Raw genomic sequence first — 17,669 nt, 5'->3', positions numbered from 1 at the left:
GTTATTTCACAGTAAATTAAAGTAACAAATTCAAATTTTCTGGATTCTAAGCCAGCCTTCAAGATTATGAATACATTATTTTCTCTGTACTCCATCAAAAATTGAATGTTCTTGTAGGTTTTGGATGTAAATAATTATACATAGATTTTTGTTGTTGTAATTTTGTAAGTCATAATATCACTTCATTTTGTAGCAAACTGTACATACCTGTACAAGCCATCATGTGGCAGCATTGGCTATGCCAGTCTAGTCTGTGATCTTACATCTAGCATATGTAATAAACCTACATGCAGCATTAGAATAATATGTGATTTAATACTTGGAGATGATTTCAAAATTCATGTTTACTATACCATACTCATCTTTTAGGTATCAGATGTAAAGCAGTATCTCAAAGGTTTTTGTAGGCAGCAATATGATATAGTATATGTCAACCAATATTGCATAAATGGAATTCATTCGTACCTTACATTTATAACAAAATTGGTCTGAGACAAAATCAAGATCAAACAGGTGTCTGTAAAACGAAACAATTGCATAACTTGAACTAACGAGGGCGCAATTCGATGAAAATTTTGATAAGTCTTCATTGTATCATGTCTTATCTATCGTTTTTTTTTTAAAGTGACTTTTAATATTTTTTAGGGCTTATTGCAATATTTTGTTGCCAAGACTCTGATGGGAGCAATAAGCACATATGACCAAGAATTTGATTTGATTTGATTTTCATTAGCAGTGGCAGTGGAATAAAAGATTTTTCTGTTTTCTCTCTTTCTTGTATAGAGAACTAAATGAAACATTGAATAAATTATTTTCGACTGAATAATTACTCTGGACCCATGACAACTTTTTTGTTCTTCCAATTACACTCTTACCAAATTCACTTTATTAAAATGAAAACATCTCTAAACCATATCATTGTATACTGTAAATATCTTGTAGTTGTATTTTTGAATTATAATAGACTGTATAAAAAATCTAGTTTCTGTTAACATCACAATGTATTCCTGGAATTACAATAATTTTCGTCCAAGACAAGAGTCTATTTGTTCTACACACAAGTACAAACACACCATAGACAGTGGAGGGGCCCTCGACTGTCTATGGATATCTATATATATCTACATACTGTATATACACACACACACACACACACACACACGCAATCAAATGGGCACCAGTATAAAGGTTCTTTGTACATGTACAGAACATAACCATCCTACTACTCTCCAAATGAAGTTTGTCAAGTGTGAAAAGGACAAGTAGCGGTACCATCTACAAAGTTGAAAAAATAACAAAGTCACTATTTGATAAGGACCAACCACTGGATGGAGTCAATAGACAGAGTTGACAGATAAAATTGACAGATGTAGAGTTGCTGAACTTTGTTCATACAGCTAACATACATGTCCTCATAGGGTAGGGACCCCTCTACAACACTATCAGTCCACACAACATATTTATGCTTAAAAAGTGATACTGAACTACAAGTATTCACACTTCTTTCACTTCTGACACACAAATACACAGAATCTACACCTTGTTATTTGTATGCAAACAATATTTTATTCCAGAAGGCTGTAGTGGTTTGTTTATGTATAACCACCCTAACAAAATACAAAATACTTAAACATGAACACTATTTGTAATGGAGACAAAATGTAGTGACCCCACTGCATGATGGGATACATGTAGATATGTACAATACAGTTACCTTGGTTTGTTCAATACTAATGGTTCTGGTGGTAGTTGATCCCACAATGCATGATGGGAGATAATCTACATAATTGTGGCAGTCTAGCACAGTAAACATCACACATGGAGGTAGAAAAATAATGACATATACATAAACAAAGCTAAGCAAATCATTTTGCTTTGCACAATAGCTATCTCAATATTTTTTTCTTTATAGTAGTTTCAATAAGTTATATCAAAATTTTCAGTTTTTAAGTGAACATTACAATAATATTCCACTCATATTGTATTCTGATTCTACAAAAAAAAATGTACACAGGACAAGAATCAGAACGTAAAAGTACCCTTAACTTGAGTCAAGCTTAAAGTAGTGTAAAGCAGTTCATCACATCCACAACATTTTGAATTTATCAGTCACTGAATGTGGTCAAGCAAAAATCTGCAAGTGTTTTTTTCAGTGTGTTGGCTTACAGCCACGTGATATCTATGGAGCACTACTGCACAGTTTGTGGTAACCTATGGCAATGTAACCCTGAGATGATAACCTGATATGGGTGTTATTCAGTTTTACCTTTTGTTATTGTAACTGTACATAAAGGATCTATAAACCAGCAAATAATAGGACTACTACATTTATATCATGAAATCACATAGTGTACATTTGAAACTTTCCATGCTGACATTTTCAACCTACAGCCTAACCATTGGAGAGTACATACACCACACTTGGCAAACAATACAGTCAGAATTGATACAGGAGAAAAAGGAAATTACAATGAACAGAAAAGACACCTGTGATATGTAAACTAATGGATTTATACTTATTAATGTTATGTCCATCCCTGCCAATTATAAGAGTAATTTGTGCTTATGGACATGTTACCGTTGTGATGGTTATGCTGCATAGATCTGAAATTATTCCATAATTTGTAATGCTGAAACTGAGAGTGAACTCAAGTTAGTCCTGTCTGTAAAGATGTCATTGACATAGTGTTATTTGCCATCAAAGCTAAGGGGACACATTGTCACTAAGTTCATGGAATCAGACACACTGTGATAACTAAACTGACTGTACGACACATTGCATTGTGTCATTCAGCCTTAATCCGTCTTCTCATTACTGACTGAACAGCATGGCACTACACAATGTATTTCACAGACTATGTGATAACCAGAGTTTAGAAAACCCTACAGTGTACAGGGGTAACCAATAAAGTGGAATATTCACACAAGTCTAACCACATGAAGTCAAAACACACAATCTAGTGCTGACGTATACACAGACAATCTTGTTGAAATTCAGTCATTCTGATGTTAGGACGATCATGTTTCATGTTTTCATTTGTTGTGGTATGTTGACAGTATCTTGTCTGGCCTATGTGTTTCCACTTCTATTGTTGTATCCGCATGCATCTATATTAGAATTCATTGGCTCCCCATTGAAAAGTCAACAATGAGGTATTTCACTGGACACTAGTTTGTGTTTTTTATGCTATGAAATTGATGTATTTCTCCCACTTTGTAAAAGTGTTAATTGGAGACTACAAACTGTCATGAAAGTCTCATTTACCAACCCTGCCGAATTACAAAACAGTTTTGATGCAATCACTTCAATTCAATTCAGAGTCTGCTGAATCTGCACAGTTAAAGTACAATAACAGTAACTTAACACCTTTACTTCTGTCTATTCAGGTTCAATAGCTGTCTATGTAATACCAGTAAGGTACAGTACACTTGTATCAACCACAACGTAATTCCATGTAGCATTATTTTACTTGTAGTTTTGAATGTTCATTTTAAGTCATACCAGTTAACATGTAATATTTACTGCTATACATACAATACTCACAATGAAAGGCAAAATGATTTCACATAGAACAAAATCCAAACTGAATACAGCTTATATCATACGATACTAGTTGCACATTGTCAATCTTTTTGTAAGATGATCTGATGAATTTGTGTGATCACAATACATGACTGATGTTCCGCCAAGTTGGACAATGCAAGTGTTGTGATATCAAACAATTATTTATCTGGATGTGCATACAAATATGTATACAAAGTGTAGGACCTTATCAAATCTTCTATGTATTAACTTCATAATATGCTGCACCCCAGCTGTCTTTCAATTCCTACTCTCACACTCGGCTCATCTAAATATGTTTACAATCCCATACTTCATTTCCATCAACTCACATATGTATACACAAATTTGTATTTGAAACGTGGAAGGGGAGGCAAATTATGAAGTGAACACATAAAACATTTCTAAGGCCTTGTGGTCTATACTTGCATCTATGGAGCTGTTAAAAGCATTGACTTTGTGTGGCTATAAGCTGGTGTTTGAATACAGTAGTGCTCCAAAAAACACACATGATGTTGGCCAAGGATCTTTGGCTGCATTGAATGGTATTTTCTGACAACCACAGTGCATTCCATCTCTAGTATGACTTTAAGTTAATCATATCATTTGTAGACTAAATAACAAGAATGATTATCTATCATATTTGCCATCTTTGGTCAACTTTTTGTCCTTTCAACATTTCTGCAGAAACTGTTAATGTCATTGATTGAATTCTGACAAGTGATATCTTATAGCAAACTACTGGAAATATATCAAAAGGTGGTCTTTGTACAAAAGAAATGCTGTTTGGAGAAAGAAGCTGGTGTCTTGTACTCCTGACATATAACATCAACATTACCAGTATAACTCTGACGGTCGCTCACCATAATAACAATGATGGCATGTTCGACAGGAAATCAGTGAATTAACTTTATGATGGGCATCACATTGTATATTTTTTTATTGGTACATGTATTGTATAAGAATCAGTCTACAAGCACAGCCAATATCAACAGCTAGGGTATTGACAAAAAAGGTCCTTGGCCAATCTAACAGAGACGGACGGCCAGTGGGTGTATCACTCAATAGACAGAGCAAAACATGGAAACAGAAAAACCAAATACTAAGAATGAATGCAGAAGTGATAGTTTTTGTCATCTTTGATAAATATTTCAAAATGTGAGACATGCCTTTCCTTCTTAGTAGTCTACCCTTTGACTCTGAATGCAGGAAGTAAGAAAAGTTTTATCCTATTTTGGTTTTCATTTCATAAAAGACTTGTTACTCCTTACATAGCTGTACGAAGCAGCATGAAGTAGTTGGCAGTGAAGTTCATCATCATCATCATCATCATCATCATCATAATCACGGAACTGATGATGATAGTATACATTAATTATTAATTAATATTTCAGTTTCATACCAGTTGCCATACGGACAATTTTTTTTTTCATTTCTTTTTTTAGAGTGACACATCACTAATAAGTTCCCTTTGCATTTAGCTATCTACACCCACTACTATTAATGTAAATATTCATGTCTACGTTTGATTGCACAAAACTACAGATTTAAAGTGAGTACACTTATTGACGATAGGCTGACTACATTACTTACACAACTATCACCACTCTACATGAGACAACTATACGTCCACCTACCACATTTGCCTTGGGCAAAACTCATCTCTGTTACACTGCTGTAAATTGTGTTGCCATGGCTACACAGTATAGTGTTTTGGCAATGTGCCAACAGCCTCTGCTCTACAAACTATCATGAAGTACACACATTTTCTAATGTATCTAAATAAATTATAGAGTGCACCCTAACCCCTGAATTCTAACACCTGAATCCCATAACCACTCTGGTTTCTTTGTTTTGTCCTACTTGGCAACTGGACATTATTTCTTGTTGTGCAATTGAAGTTCACTCCTGACTCACTGGTGCATTAGTCAATGTAAAGACTTTGACCAGCCACTGACAATAACTTGTTGGGTATCAGCTACACACTAAACTCTTTTTCTAAAATTTGACTGACGTTTATCCACCATCCAAGGTTTCTCATCAGTATTTGATTAGACACATTATACATGTACGAAATAGATGTTTCATCAAAACCTTTAGACTGTACAATTTATAAGGTTGGACTGTTTGGCAATGTAAAGCATTCCAACTTTGTGTGAAGTGATGTCATATTACAAAACTTAGAAGGCTAGCAAAGATGCATGGTCACACACACACACAGTGCACATAGAAGGCTAGCGAAGATTCATGGTCACTGGCACAATGCAGGTAGATGGCTAGCAAAAATGCATGGCCACACACAGTGCAGGTAGAGCTAGCAAAAATGTTGGCCACACACACACTGTAGGAAGAAGGCTAGCAAAGATGTTAGCCACACACGCACTGTAGGAAGAAGGCTAGCAAAGATGTTGGCCACACACAATGTAGGTAGAAGGCTAGCAAAGATGTTGGCCACACACAGTGCAGGTAGAAGGCTAGCAAAGATGTTGGCCACACACACATTGCAGGTAGGAGCATGCAAGGCAAACACTCACAATTATATGATCAGAAATAAAAGCTATTGCACAGCAATAGATCAATTAATCAAGTAAACATTGAATTGTTGCATGGAGTGGAGATCCAACTACCACCTTGGCTCATGATCTGGAAGGTGAATTATACTATCTCTTTGAGGACACAAACTACTACGTATAAATACTGCTATATCTTACAAATTGTCTTGTCATGTATGCAAAACACTACACTCAAGGTTTGGATAAAGCCTGTTCTTGGGAGGTTTGCTACAGAGAGGACCAAATGGGAGGACAGTCTGTCTGTGAGACTGCTCCAGCACCAGTAAATGCATCATCTAGAAAATCAAAGAGTACATGCATCCCTGCACACACACAGTGACATGGAAATCCAACACAGCTATCCAAACTTTTCTTTGAAGGTTCCTCAGCAAATCCATAGCCTGTGTAGAAGAGCTTATCTTGTTAAGTAGATTCCACATTGGTTGTGGTTCAATAAATTAGCATGATTCTGTCTTTGGAGAAAGATTGCATCCGTTGTGGTAGTTCATATTTGTAAGTGTCTGTGGTTTTGGCGCCCCAAGGCTAGATACTTCACAGTTGTAAGTGTCTGTGAGTGTGACGCCCTCAACAGCCATTCAAAAGTGTCTGCGGCGCCCTCAACGGTCTTTGAAGTGTCTTTGGATCCAAGTGATGCTATTCGAAGTTTGTCTTGTATAGATTTCAAACGTCAAACACCACTTGAACCTGGCCTAGTCATTCATACTCCAATACTTGTTTGTGGTAGAATAGTAAGTACCTGTAGATACAACAGTACATGACAATGTCACCTCAGACATGATAGAGAAAACTTCTAAACTCTTAGTGAAAAATAGGATCTGATAATGAAAACAATTCATTCACATACAAATCTCTTATAGAACTTGGCTATATAAAAATTTGACTATTATTAAATTTCGAAAAGTGGAAACCTTTTCATTCTTTGAATACCTTGAATTTTAATGTTTATCACCTGGTTGGGTAATCATAAACTGAAAGTAAGTCAAAATGCAAATCAAATCAGAAAGTCACAAAAAACAGCAGATATGCAATGCAGCAAGTTTTTACACACAGCTGTCGGTCGGTCATCCACCCATTGTTTTGTTTCACCAACCCTGTTTTCTTGGATACAGTATAGAAAAGTACATCTAATACCTCACTTATGAGTCACAATGGTTTCATAAACACAAACACATCTTGAACCTGTTATAAGAGTCCTAGTTTAGGACATATCGCTGACATGTCTTCTGAAATCATCTGCAAGTCATCCTAACATCTGTGTTTTGTGTGTGTGTTTAGTGACTTAGTAACATTTACATGTAAATGCAAGCAAGATCCTATTAGTATTAGATCTTTTGTGTAAGGGTCTTTGATGCAAGACATTCCAACCAGAGATGTGCATACCAGCATTAAGGCGTGGCTCTAGTTTCCTGCATCTTAACAGGCAGGTTGACGGCCTTGTTGGCCATCATTAACACACAACCATATGAAAAAAGACAGCTTACCCTTCACTATCAAGAACATCTTGTTGACTGGCCTTTGTAATTACGGCATCATCACATCTAAACCACTGGTCCCTATGTTGTCGTACAAAGCAAGTATAATGGCCTGCATCTATGGTTCCTAAATGGTTAACTACTGCAAATAAGGAATACCTGCAAACAACACAGTATTTTGAATTATTGTTCAAAAACATTTCAGTGGTGTGACATGGTTTAGGTTTGCCTCCATGATCTAACCTTCTACCATGAGACGATACTCTATGATTTGACCACCCAAGTGCTACATAATATTCAATGATTGGCCACTACCTAGCATTATGTAAAGTTGTATGACTTGACCACATAGCAACATGTAAAGATATATGACTTGGTCACCTAGCATTTTGTAAAGTTATATGACTTAGACACCTGTCAGCGGTAAAGTTCTATCACTTGAGAATATAGCACTACGTTAAGTTCTACTGAACCATCTAACAATACACAAAAATATATAGTCTGTCTATACTTTGACAGATAGAATACATATACTTACAAGTTGTCACTGGTGCTAAAGCTATCCATCTCTTGAATATTGTTATTTAACCCGTTTTGTCTACGATAAGGAGACATGAAAGGTGTCATGTCTAGTTCTTGTGGAAATGAAATAAATGTAGAAATTTTCTTGCGGAATTTATTGGAATGCTCAAAGCGCTGAAAAGGAATAGGAGAGAGGAAAGGTCAGTTCAATATTTTCTAGATTTTTAATAATATTTGTATTGTTCTTTATCTTTTCTGATGTCTAACTGAGTAACTATATCCATCAGTTCTATAAAATGGCTAAAGTGGCCAAACTGTCGTTTAATGTCAAAAAATCAATCAAATACCACTATCTCTCACACACACAAGCAAATATCTGTGTTTGAGAAAGGTTACATAACTTAATGTGTAATCAAAATCATACCAACTTTTGTGAACATCAAGTAATGGTCTTACCATAATTTCAAAGGCCAGTGTGTGAAAAGAAAATCAACTATGGGTAAATTTCATCTGGACAACAATAGTGGACACTGCTTTTAGTGACTGAGTATGACTTTACTGATATACAAATTCATATTTTAGGGTTTTTTTATGGAGTATAGGTGAAAACCAACCTTAAGGTGAAAACAGGCCACAATAGGAAGTTTTTTCATGGTGAGTTGTTTGGTAGATTCTTGGTAGCTCTGACATTTACTGCACTTTATTTTGGCATGAGATCCCAAATGTTCAGGTTTGGTGAATCTGTGAATACAAAATATTGATTAGGTCTAGTCTAGCAGTTGTATACAGTAAAGCTGTCAGGATACTGTATGATAGTTGTATAAAGTAGATGTATATAGCAAGCTGTCAGGATACTATGCAATAGTTGTATATAGTAGTTGTATACAGTAAAGTTGTCAGGATACTGTACGACAGTTGTATATAGTAGTTGTATATACTAATACAGTAAAGCTGTCAGGATACTGTACGATAGTTGTATATAGTAGTTGTATATACTAATACAGTAAAGCTGTCAGGATACTGTACGACAGTTGTATATAGTAGTTGTATATACTAATACAGTAAAGCTGTCAGGATACTGTACGACAGTTGTATATAGTAGTTGTATATACTAATACAGTAAAGCTGTCAGGATACTGTATGATAGTTGTATATAGTAGTTGTATATAGTAAAGTTGTCAGGATACTGCATGACAGTTGTATATAGCAAGTTGTCGGGATACTGTACGATAGTTGTATATCGCAAGCTGTCAGGATACTGTGCGACAGTTGTATATAGCAAGCTGTCATGATACTGTGTGATAGTTGTATATAGTAGTTGTATACAGTAAAGTTGTCAGGATACTGTACGATAGTTGTATAAAGTAGTTGTATAGCAAGCTGTCAGGATACTGTACGATAGTTGTATAAAGTAGTTGTTACCTTCTAAGGCAGTCCAGTAGTGAGGTAGGTGATTCTGAATCAGCACCTTGTGAGGAGATGTCACCATTGAAGACATTACCATGGTCTGCAATGACATTTAACACACACAATCAGATAACATATTGCTATGTTGTAATATAATCAGACAATACTTAACCCATTGACTAATCCAAACTAATAGTACCACTGAGATGTTGTGTTTGTCCTTCTAAGAGAAAAGGGTGAACATACATTCATCAGCTATAATAGACCTGTTGTCGGTTCCAAGATGCATCACACATCTCCCCATACAATGCCATGTATTCTGTAAGTGCAAGAGGGGTTGCATGCGCTACTCAGGGGGGATGGCTGTCACCTGACTGTACCCTTGGTTTATCAGTAAAATCCTCCTCTGTCGTACGCATTGATGACATTCAGTCTTGTTCAATAAAATCACTCAAAATTAAAGAGGTCAACATGTCTTTCCATTATTTCATGATGAAAATGTTATTTCAAATGTAATAACGATAAAACAAGCTGAAAGGTAACAACATAAGCAATGTCATCTCACGCAACCAGAAAATCATCTATTAACTGCAGTCACAGTTACCTGGGTGCTAACTATTCTGAGTTTTGTGTATCAGCTTAAAAAAGTTAGTAGTTTGATTCTTTACATGTTATCAAATTGTCTCTTCAGTAAGGTACTTGACATTTGTAGAAACAAAAACCGCTTTTGTATATATTTTTTTCAGTGTCTATTGACAGGCGTGTGTCACTGAAATGTCATGCTGCTGACAGGCTTGGTTTTTTAAAGCTTCAATTATGTGTGTTTGATAGAAAGACATGCTGATTACCTTTGAAAACGAGTTCCCCAGCATATGAAATGTAAAAACCTTATGAAATATGTAGTGCCTTTAAATAATTCATGTATTTCCAACTAGCTTGATGACCTGAACTTGTCACATACTTGGGTCCACTTCTCCGGTCAAAGGGCATTCATTACCTTGTCGCTATTACAGTGCACAATGATCCCGTGGCACCTGTCACCAATATGTGGTGTTGGTGACAGGCACCTATCTGGAGACTCTGCCTTTTTTATTCACTTTGTTCATCTCTAATTATTTATGATTTTCATTTGAAAGATGAACACAAAACCTTTTTTGTGGTAGTCCAATTATTCAGAGACGGGACGAGGGATACATTTTCTAACATGTTTGGAAGTGAATGTTTACTTGCAACTCTTACCTGCTAATGCAGTGGATGATGAACTACTAGAAATATTACTACTAGAACTAGATGTTGTAATATTGCTAGGACCTAGATCTAATGAAATATCCCAAAATGGATCTATAGTTGTAGACACACCACTGTGGACAAAGAAGAAGAAAATACTGGTTAAGTCAACAGTATAGACATCAACTTTAACTTTCTATTTTGTTATTGTGTGTACAGAACAACTTACTAATATCGCTACACTGCTTGTTAAAAGCAGTCACTTTCTGACTACAGCCCACAATTTTACCACAAATAACTTTGTCAGTATCAGGTAAATTATTTTCATTTTGAATATGGTACATCAGGAGGTGTTAACCATTCTTTTTCCGCACAATTTTGAATGAAGTACATATTGTTAACCTTTGTGACCCAAATACACGATTTGAAGACCTTGTTAAGCAGCTGAAGCACCCCCTCAAAGTTCTGTCACTTCTGTTGTAAATTCCTTAGTACCAAAAACATAGAGCAAGGCTGTATACATGTATATATTAGCATGGTCCTTTGCTGACTTGGACACAATGGTATATTTAAATTTTAAAAAATAAATTAATATTTTATCATAAGTTATGGATTACAAAGGGAAGTGACAGTAGAATTGATGTGGTATTGAATGGTCATTGACAGTAGTAGTAGGACAAATGTGGTACTTACTGGCAATTCTGGCAGGTGACATCAGATTGCAGTCCCCCGGTAAAAATCTGATCTATTATACAGTTACAGTGATTAGGATTAGTGCTTGCATTGCCATTCAAACCTGGAATCCAAATAAATCATACAATGTTTTCACTCATGTCATCTCAATACCTACTACCAAACACTGAACAATTTAGTTACTATTATGTCTCACATCAAATGTTGTCATGGCAACAAGAACTTATCACATGACTCATGTAGACTAATCAAATGGCAGGGTTGTGAAATGGTAGTCATTAGTTGACTCCATGGGTAGATATGTCTGTCACTGTATGTGATTAGTATGCCAGTGTTATAACATTGATACAATACATGGCTAATGACAATGATATATGTGACCTGAATATACAAATATTATGATTCATAGTCACAGGTTAATTGACATGGTAGAAGTTCCACATCCTGGAATGCAAGTTAGAAACAATGTGTTCTCACAAAAGTCAAACTGAAAGAATTAAATCATCACCGTGTGAATAATTTAAGTGTTCTATGTCAAAATATAAATATCACTGTGTGGTGAATAACTGAAGTGTTCTATGTCAAAATATAAATATCACTGTGTGGTGAATAATTTAAGTGTTCTATGTTGAAACACAAATATGACTGTGTGGTGAATAACTGAAGGTTCTATGTTGAAACACAAATATCACCATGTGAGTAACTGAAGTGTTTGAATTTGAAATATAAATATAACTTTGTAATTAAAGTGATGTGTTACATATACATGTAGACAACTCCATTGCTTGAGTTTTGATCCTACCACCACAGTAATTTCTCTATTTCAACAGAGAGTCTTTGAAATGGAGATAAATGCTCGCAGCATCTGAATTCCTAAATGTGAACACTGCATAATGTATGTCTATCTACCATAAACCTCTTCACAGTCTTCCAGCAAAGGACAAACAACACTGAAATCTATTTCATTATTTTTTACACAGAATTCTTACCTTTACAGTGTCTATGAAGTACATCTAAAGCAGCTATAAAGAATTCATGTGCATCTTGTTGCTCATATCCTGCTAAGTGTCTTGCATGTGTCCACACAAGATGAAGTAATCGATATGGAATGTGTACAGAACGTAAACCTGAATAAAACTGAAACACAACAAAAACAACAATTTGACAATGTTACATTATGTATTTACATTATGTATGTATGTATGTATGTATGTATGTATGTATGTATGTATGTATGTATGTATATATGTATGTATGTATGTATGTATGTATTTACATTATGTATGTATGTATGTATGTATGTATGTATGTATGTATATATGTATGTATGTATGTATGTATGTATGTATGTATGTATGTGTGTGTATGTACATGTGTGTATGTAATGTAATGTATGTATGTATATGTAATGTATGTATGTATATGTAATGTGTGTGTGTGTGTGTGTGTGTGTGTGTGTGTGTGTGTGTGTGTGTGTGTGTGTGTGTGTGTGTGTGTGTGTGTGTGTGTGTGTGTGTGTGCATGCATGTATGACAATATACTTATACATGTATAACAGTTAAAGTCCTATACAAATCATTGGAGGTCACCTTCTGAAAGGACATCTTTGTAGCTTATTGACAAAACATTCAAGGACATTTTCTGTTAACTGTTAAGTGTCCTCTAGATAATGTATTTATATATTTCCTATTCCATTAAAGCCAACTTAATAGAGAGGTGCTTATATATAGATATGCAAGGAATGCAATTGACACTAAAAACAGAAAGCTGTAACATGTAATTTTTCTCTTTTTTTCAAATTTCACAAAATTAAAGAAATTCGTAACAATATCAGGATTTGATTTCATGGAAGAAAAAAAGTAACAAAACTTGATGAAGTGAAGCATTAAAAGATCTCATCTGGTAGTCACAGTTGCCTACCTCTTGAAATAAGCGTGACATCTCACAAACCAGACACTGATCAGTTAACTGTTCACAGCGATGTCTGTCAGATAGGAAGAAGTCTCTCAGCAGTGGAGTATGAGTTAATGCTTGCACTATACAGTTCATAAAACATGTATTGCCAAGGTTAATCAACCCTCGAAGACCTGAAACACAAAGTCAATGCGAGTTGTTAGCTAGTACTCTCTGTGAATATATCAATTTTAACCCCTAAGAAACTGCAAGACATCAATGTTTGTTGTTAGTTAGGACTCTCTGTAAAAATATCAATTTAATTATTCCCTAAGAAACTGTAAGACAATGACAGTCATTATATTCTTGAGTCAAAGGTTACTTTTTTTATAACATGAATACAAAAACATAGGGAGTTTGGATGTATCGGTAAATATGTCATCATGTATATATTTCCTGGTATGTTTAACAGAATAATAAATTTCACCATATTTGTAAACAAGTTTCAAATATTTTCTTTTTTCTTTAGTATCATTATCCTTTCTCTTCAATGTTTGAATGACATTTACAAAACACTTGTAAAAAGCCACATCACACTTTAAAAGTTTTCTTTGAAGACATACTGATTAAATATGAAACTAATACATCTCATAACATCAATACTGTAAATGATTTTCACCTCTTTTGCTATATTCACAAAGGTAACATTTACAACTTCATTCTTACCTATTGTAGAATTTTCTGTTATTTTTCTCCTTTTGGGATTTTTCCGAAGAAGTTCAACTTCTCTTTTACTTGGCTCCCATGGACAAAATATAGTATGATTTAGTCCTGAAAAAGAAAACCCAGGATTAGAACAAATATCTAACATCCAATGGTGAAGCACTGTCTATTGATACTAGATGACTTTGATCGATTTTCAGATGACTTCAACTGTTTATTGATCAAAACTACAGTTCCTATTTATCTTGGTCTAAATTTTACACTATGCACAAGCCAAATTATTGTCTTTGAACAGAAAATATGGATTATATACCCTGGGTCATTCTACATCATGACAACACATGTCTATATATACATCATTGGTTCGGCAGTGCTTGAAACATCAATCTAAACATTCCAAATTACCATTATTTTGTCCAAATTTTCATAAATTACGTGCGAGAAGATAACATTATAGTATTCCATAAACTTTTTTCTTCATTCAGCACGAAAAATATTCATGACCTAAGGGTTTTGTCACTACACATCCAGTGATTATAGTAGCAACAAGGCCCCTTAGGTCATTCATATTTTCCTTGGCTGAATAAAGACAAATATTGGGGAATAATATCTAACTGTAGGTGGAGTTTCTAAGTCTTACTGATCTCTATAGTGTAGCAGTTGAGATCTATATACATGTACCCTATATAAATCACTTGCAACAAATATTTTTTCTGTTGTGAAAATTGCACTTGAAAGTCACATAATTGTATAAATACTGGTTGGGCAAAATACGAGATGAATGTAGACTGAGAACAGTTTTAGCACTCATTTTGTACGTACTGCACCACTATGGGTCAGACTCCAGGATCTCTGTGAAAGTATCACATGACCCAAAGACCCTGTTGGTTATTTGTAGCAGTGGTTTGGTCATATTTGTGCTCTTTTACATGTAAATCAGGATATGAGCACTATGGAACACTGATTAGGTCACAAGGGAGATGTAGTTTAATTCTAGAGTTGGGAAATGACCAACTACCATGGGGAGATAATACATTCTAAGCTTACAATCAATAAATGTGTATTCCCCTTGTGTTTTAATAACCTTGACTCAATGTAAGCACTAGTGCTCATGCCAATTTGATACCCCACTGACACATCAATGCCATTTATGACCACCAACATTTGGTGTCCCTGTAATCCCTAAGGGCCTTACTATGTAGTGAGTCACAAGAAAATCCAATTTATATCATTTTGAACTGTCAAGAAAATTGTTGTGTAATTAATTCACCGTAGGACACAATGGCCTTGAGTGTGACATGTATCCTTGTAAACCCCACTATTGTAATCACATGTATCAACACACATTGTTTGTCACCTGATTAAAGGTGAAAGGTCACCGTGAAATGGTCAGAGCAAAATGTGGATATCTTGTATCCCTGAATAATGTTACATTTTAGTATTGTTCTCAGCCTTCGTTTCATAGCATTTAATACATGCATATTGTACAATGCAAGACAATGTCATTAAATTTTGGTACCTGAAATAGAATATTACTGCCTAGGCACATCATAAAAATAACAAAAATTTGATTTCTTGTTTGACACCATAACTTCAGCTCCATGCGCTTCACATGCATTATAATAGGGGCGCATGAGAATAAGTCAACCTTCTTGTTCAATTTTGACCCTCTAGCATGAGTAAAAAGCTATTGCAGTACCAAGAATTCATTACACATGTACAGAACATAGTTTCAAGTCCCAAATGATGGCTTGATTTTATGAATAATTCAGTACCACACACCATCAACTGCTCAAAGTCTGTCTCTGTATGGTTACGGTGTAGTTCCTGTACTTTGGAATAACACACCATACTGTATTCAAAACCTTGTTGTTTTCCAAGAAAACTGTCAAGTAATTCATTACTTTTCAAGACATTATTAACCTTCAAAAGGTTTAGAATATCTGCTCAAGGTCAATCGCAAAGGGACACAAGGTGGATTTATGTGTTTTATAAGCCTAGAACAATATACTATACACATTTATTTATTCAAGTGGTAATTCAAATACACAGCCAACAGACTGACAGACAGACAGACAGACAGACAGGCAGGCAGGCAGACAGACAGACAGACAGGCAGGCAGGCAGGCAGACAGACAGACAGACAGACAGACAGACAGGCAGGCAGACAGACAGACAGACAGACAGACAGACAGAGACTTTGACTTTAGCAACATACTGTGTTTATATTTACTTTGTCACTCTTTTACTATATTTACCCTTTTTACATCCATACTTTCTTATTTCTTGGGTTGTTCTTTAATTTTGTAAATGTTTGTAAATATTTTTATTAAGGTTTTATTTGTGTTTACACACAGGCAGTAAATATTCCAAAAAGTTGTATTGTTTTGTAATATTGTATTATTTGCTCTTCATAAAGCATTTAATCAGATACATATAATATTTTATTGTACTTGTATTTTTTTTTCAATTTCCATCAACACAATTTGGCAGCATGTCACAGTCTAGTGTTTCCCATCCTGATACTGTTCACCATGAGTGTTGCTATATCCTTCACGTTATTGACAGACTAAAAAATACAAAGTATTGTTTGTGCGAATCACTACAAGAATCCTTGTAATATCTTTCCCTGTTACTGACGTAAAAAACACCCTCATTAGCTACCTAAGAATAGATATGACCTCCCAGTAAGGCTCAAAATATACTTTGTAAACAACTATTTCCTATCAAGCACTCAAGTCTGAACACATATAAACACATTCTAATATTCCACTTTGAAATCCTCTACCATGCATATTCACAGGTAAACATTTCCAAAGGATTATTTTACAACAGAACAAACAGGCAAGAAATCATAACGATAAGCTCTTAGAAAGACCGTGATATTTGTCATTGTGCAAAGTTTTCGTTTCGAATAGAAACATTTCTGACTGCAATGTAATGTTGACGACACTAGTTGCATTTTCATAAACTGTGCATTTGGACAGTCATTTCATGATATGTCACATCACAGACATTTCAACTTGACTGCAGAGAAACACTTATATTGAAATTCCATTTCACCTGTATTCTCCTTTCAGTGGTGCACCATTGCATGATGGGTCTTATCAGACAGGACTATTTATTAGATGCACAATGCCTGTTCACGATTCCTAAATCCTAGAGATACTCATGTATATGCATTGTGCATCTAATAAATATCTGCTGAGACCCATGATGCAACAGTGAATCACTGAAAGAACAACAGAGGTTAACAAGAGTTTCAATTTGGTGTTTTTTGGCAAAAAACACCAAGTGAAATTCATATGATGTGAAATCATGAACTAACTCTCCAGACATCACAGTTTATGGAAATACCTCAATTTCCTTGAGTGCCGCCATTCCCTTAAGTTGCAGTTGTGTTATGTGTGTTGTGTGGTGTAGTGCTGTATGCTAACTATTCATGGCAACTGGGCTGTGATGTTGTAACTGTGCTGCTGGTGGTGGTTGCCTTATATATGTGCAACGTGAGTATGTTGTAGTGTGCTATGTTGTATTCATTGTGTTTTGTAACACATTTACTACAGTTCCTGTGTTGTGATTCGTCAAAACATGATC

At 35.1% G+C, this 17,669-nt stretch overlaps 1 protein-coding gene across 1 annotated transcript in view; it reads right to left on the bottom strand.

Annotated features, from left to right (window-relative positions):
- Positions 1-1,561: 1,561 nt before the first annotated feature.
- LOC144436015 (ubiquitin carboxyl-terminal hydrolase 22-like) overlaps positions 1,562-17,669 on the bottom strand; it is a 20,026-nt gene continuing 3,918 nt past the window's right edge. Inside the window, exons 4-13 of the mRNA XM_078124685.1 lie at positions 14,076-14,180; positions 13,377-13,543; positions 12,446-12,593; positions 11,457-11,559; positions 10,776-10,897; positions 9,552-9,636; positions 8,744-8,870; positions 8,146-8,303; positions 7,617-7,766; positions 1,562-6,871 (exon numbers count right to left, since the gene is read on the bottom strand). Coding sequence (XP_077980811.1) covers positions 6,829-6,871; positions 7,617-7,766; positions 8,146-8,303; positions 8,744-8,870; positions 9,552-9,636; positions 10,776-10,897; positions 11,457-11,559; positions 12,446-12,593; positions 13,377-13,543; positions 14,076-14,180 — 1,208 coding nt within the window. The 3' untranslated portion in view covers positions 1,562-6,828. The remainder of the gene's footprint in view (positions 6,872-7,616; positions 7,767-8,145; positions 8,304-8,743; positions 8,871-9,551; positions 9,637-10,775; positions 10,898-11,456; positions 11,560-12,445; positions 12,594-13,376; positions 13,544-14,075; positions 14,181-17,669) is intronic.

This window comes from Glandiceps talaboti, chromosome 5 (assembly GCF_964340395.1).
Source record: "Glandiceps talaboti chromosome 5, keGlaTala1.1, whole genome shotgun sequence".
Lineage (NCBI taxonomy): Eukaryota > Metazoa > Hemichordata > Enteropneusta > Spengelidae > Glandiceps > Glandiceps talaboti.
This window is presented reverse-complemented; position numbering and strand designations above follow the sequence as displayed.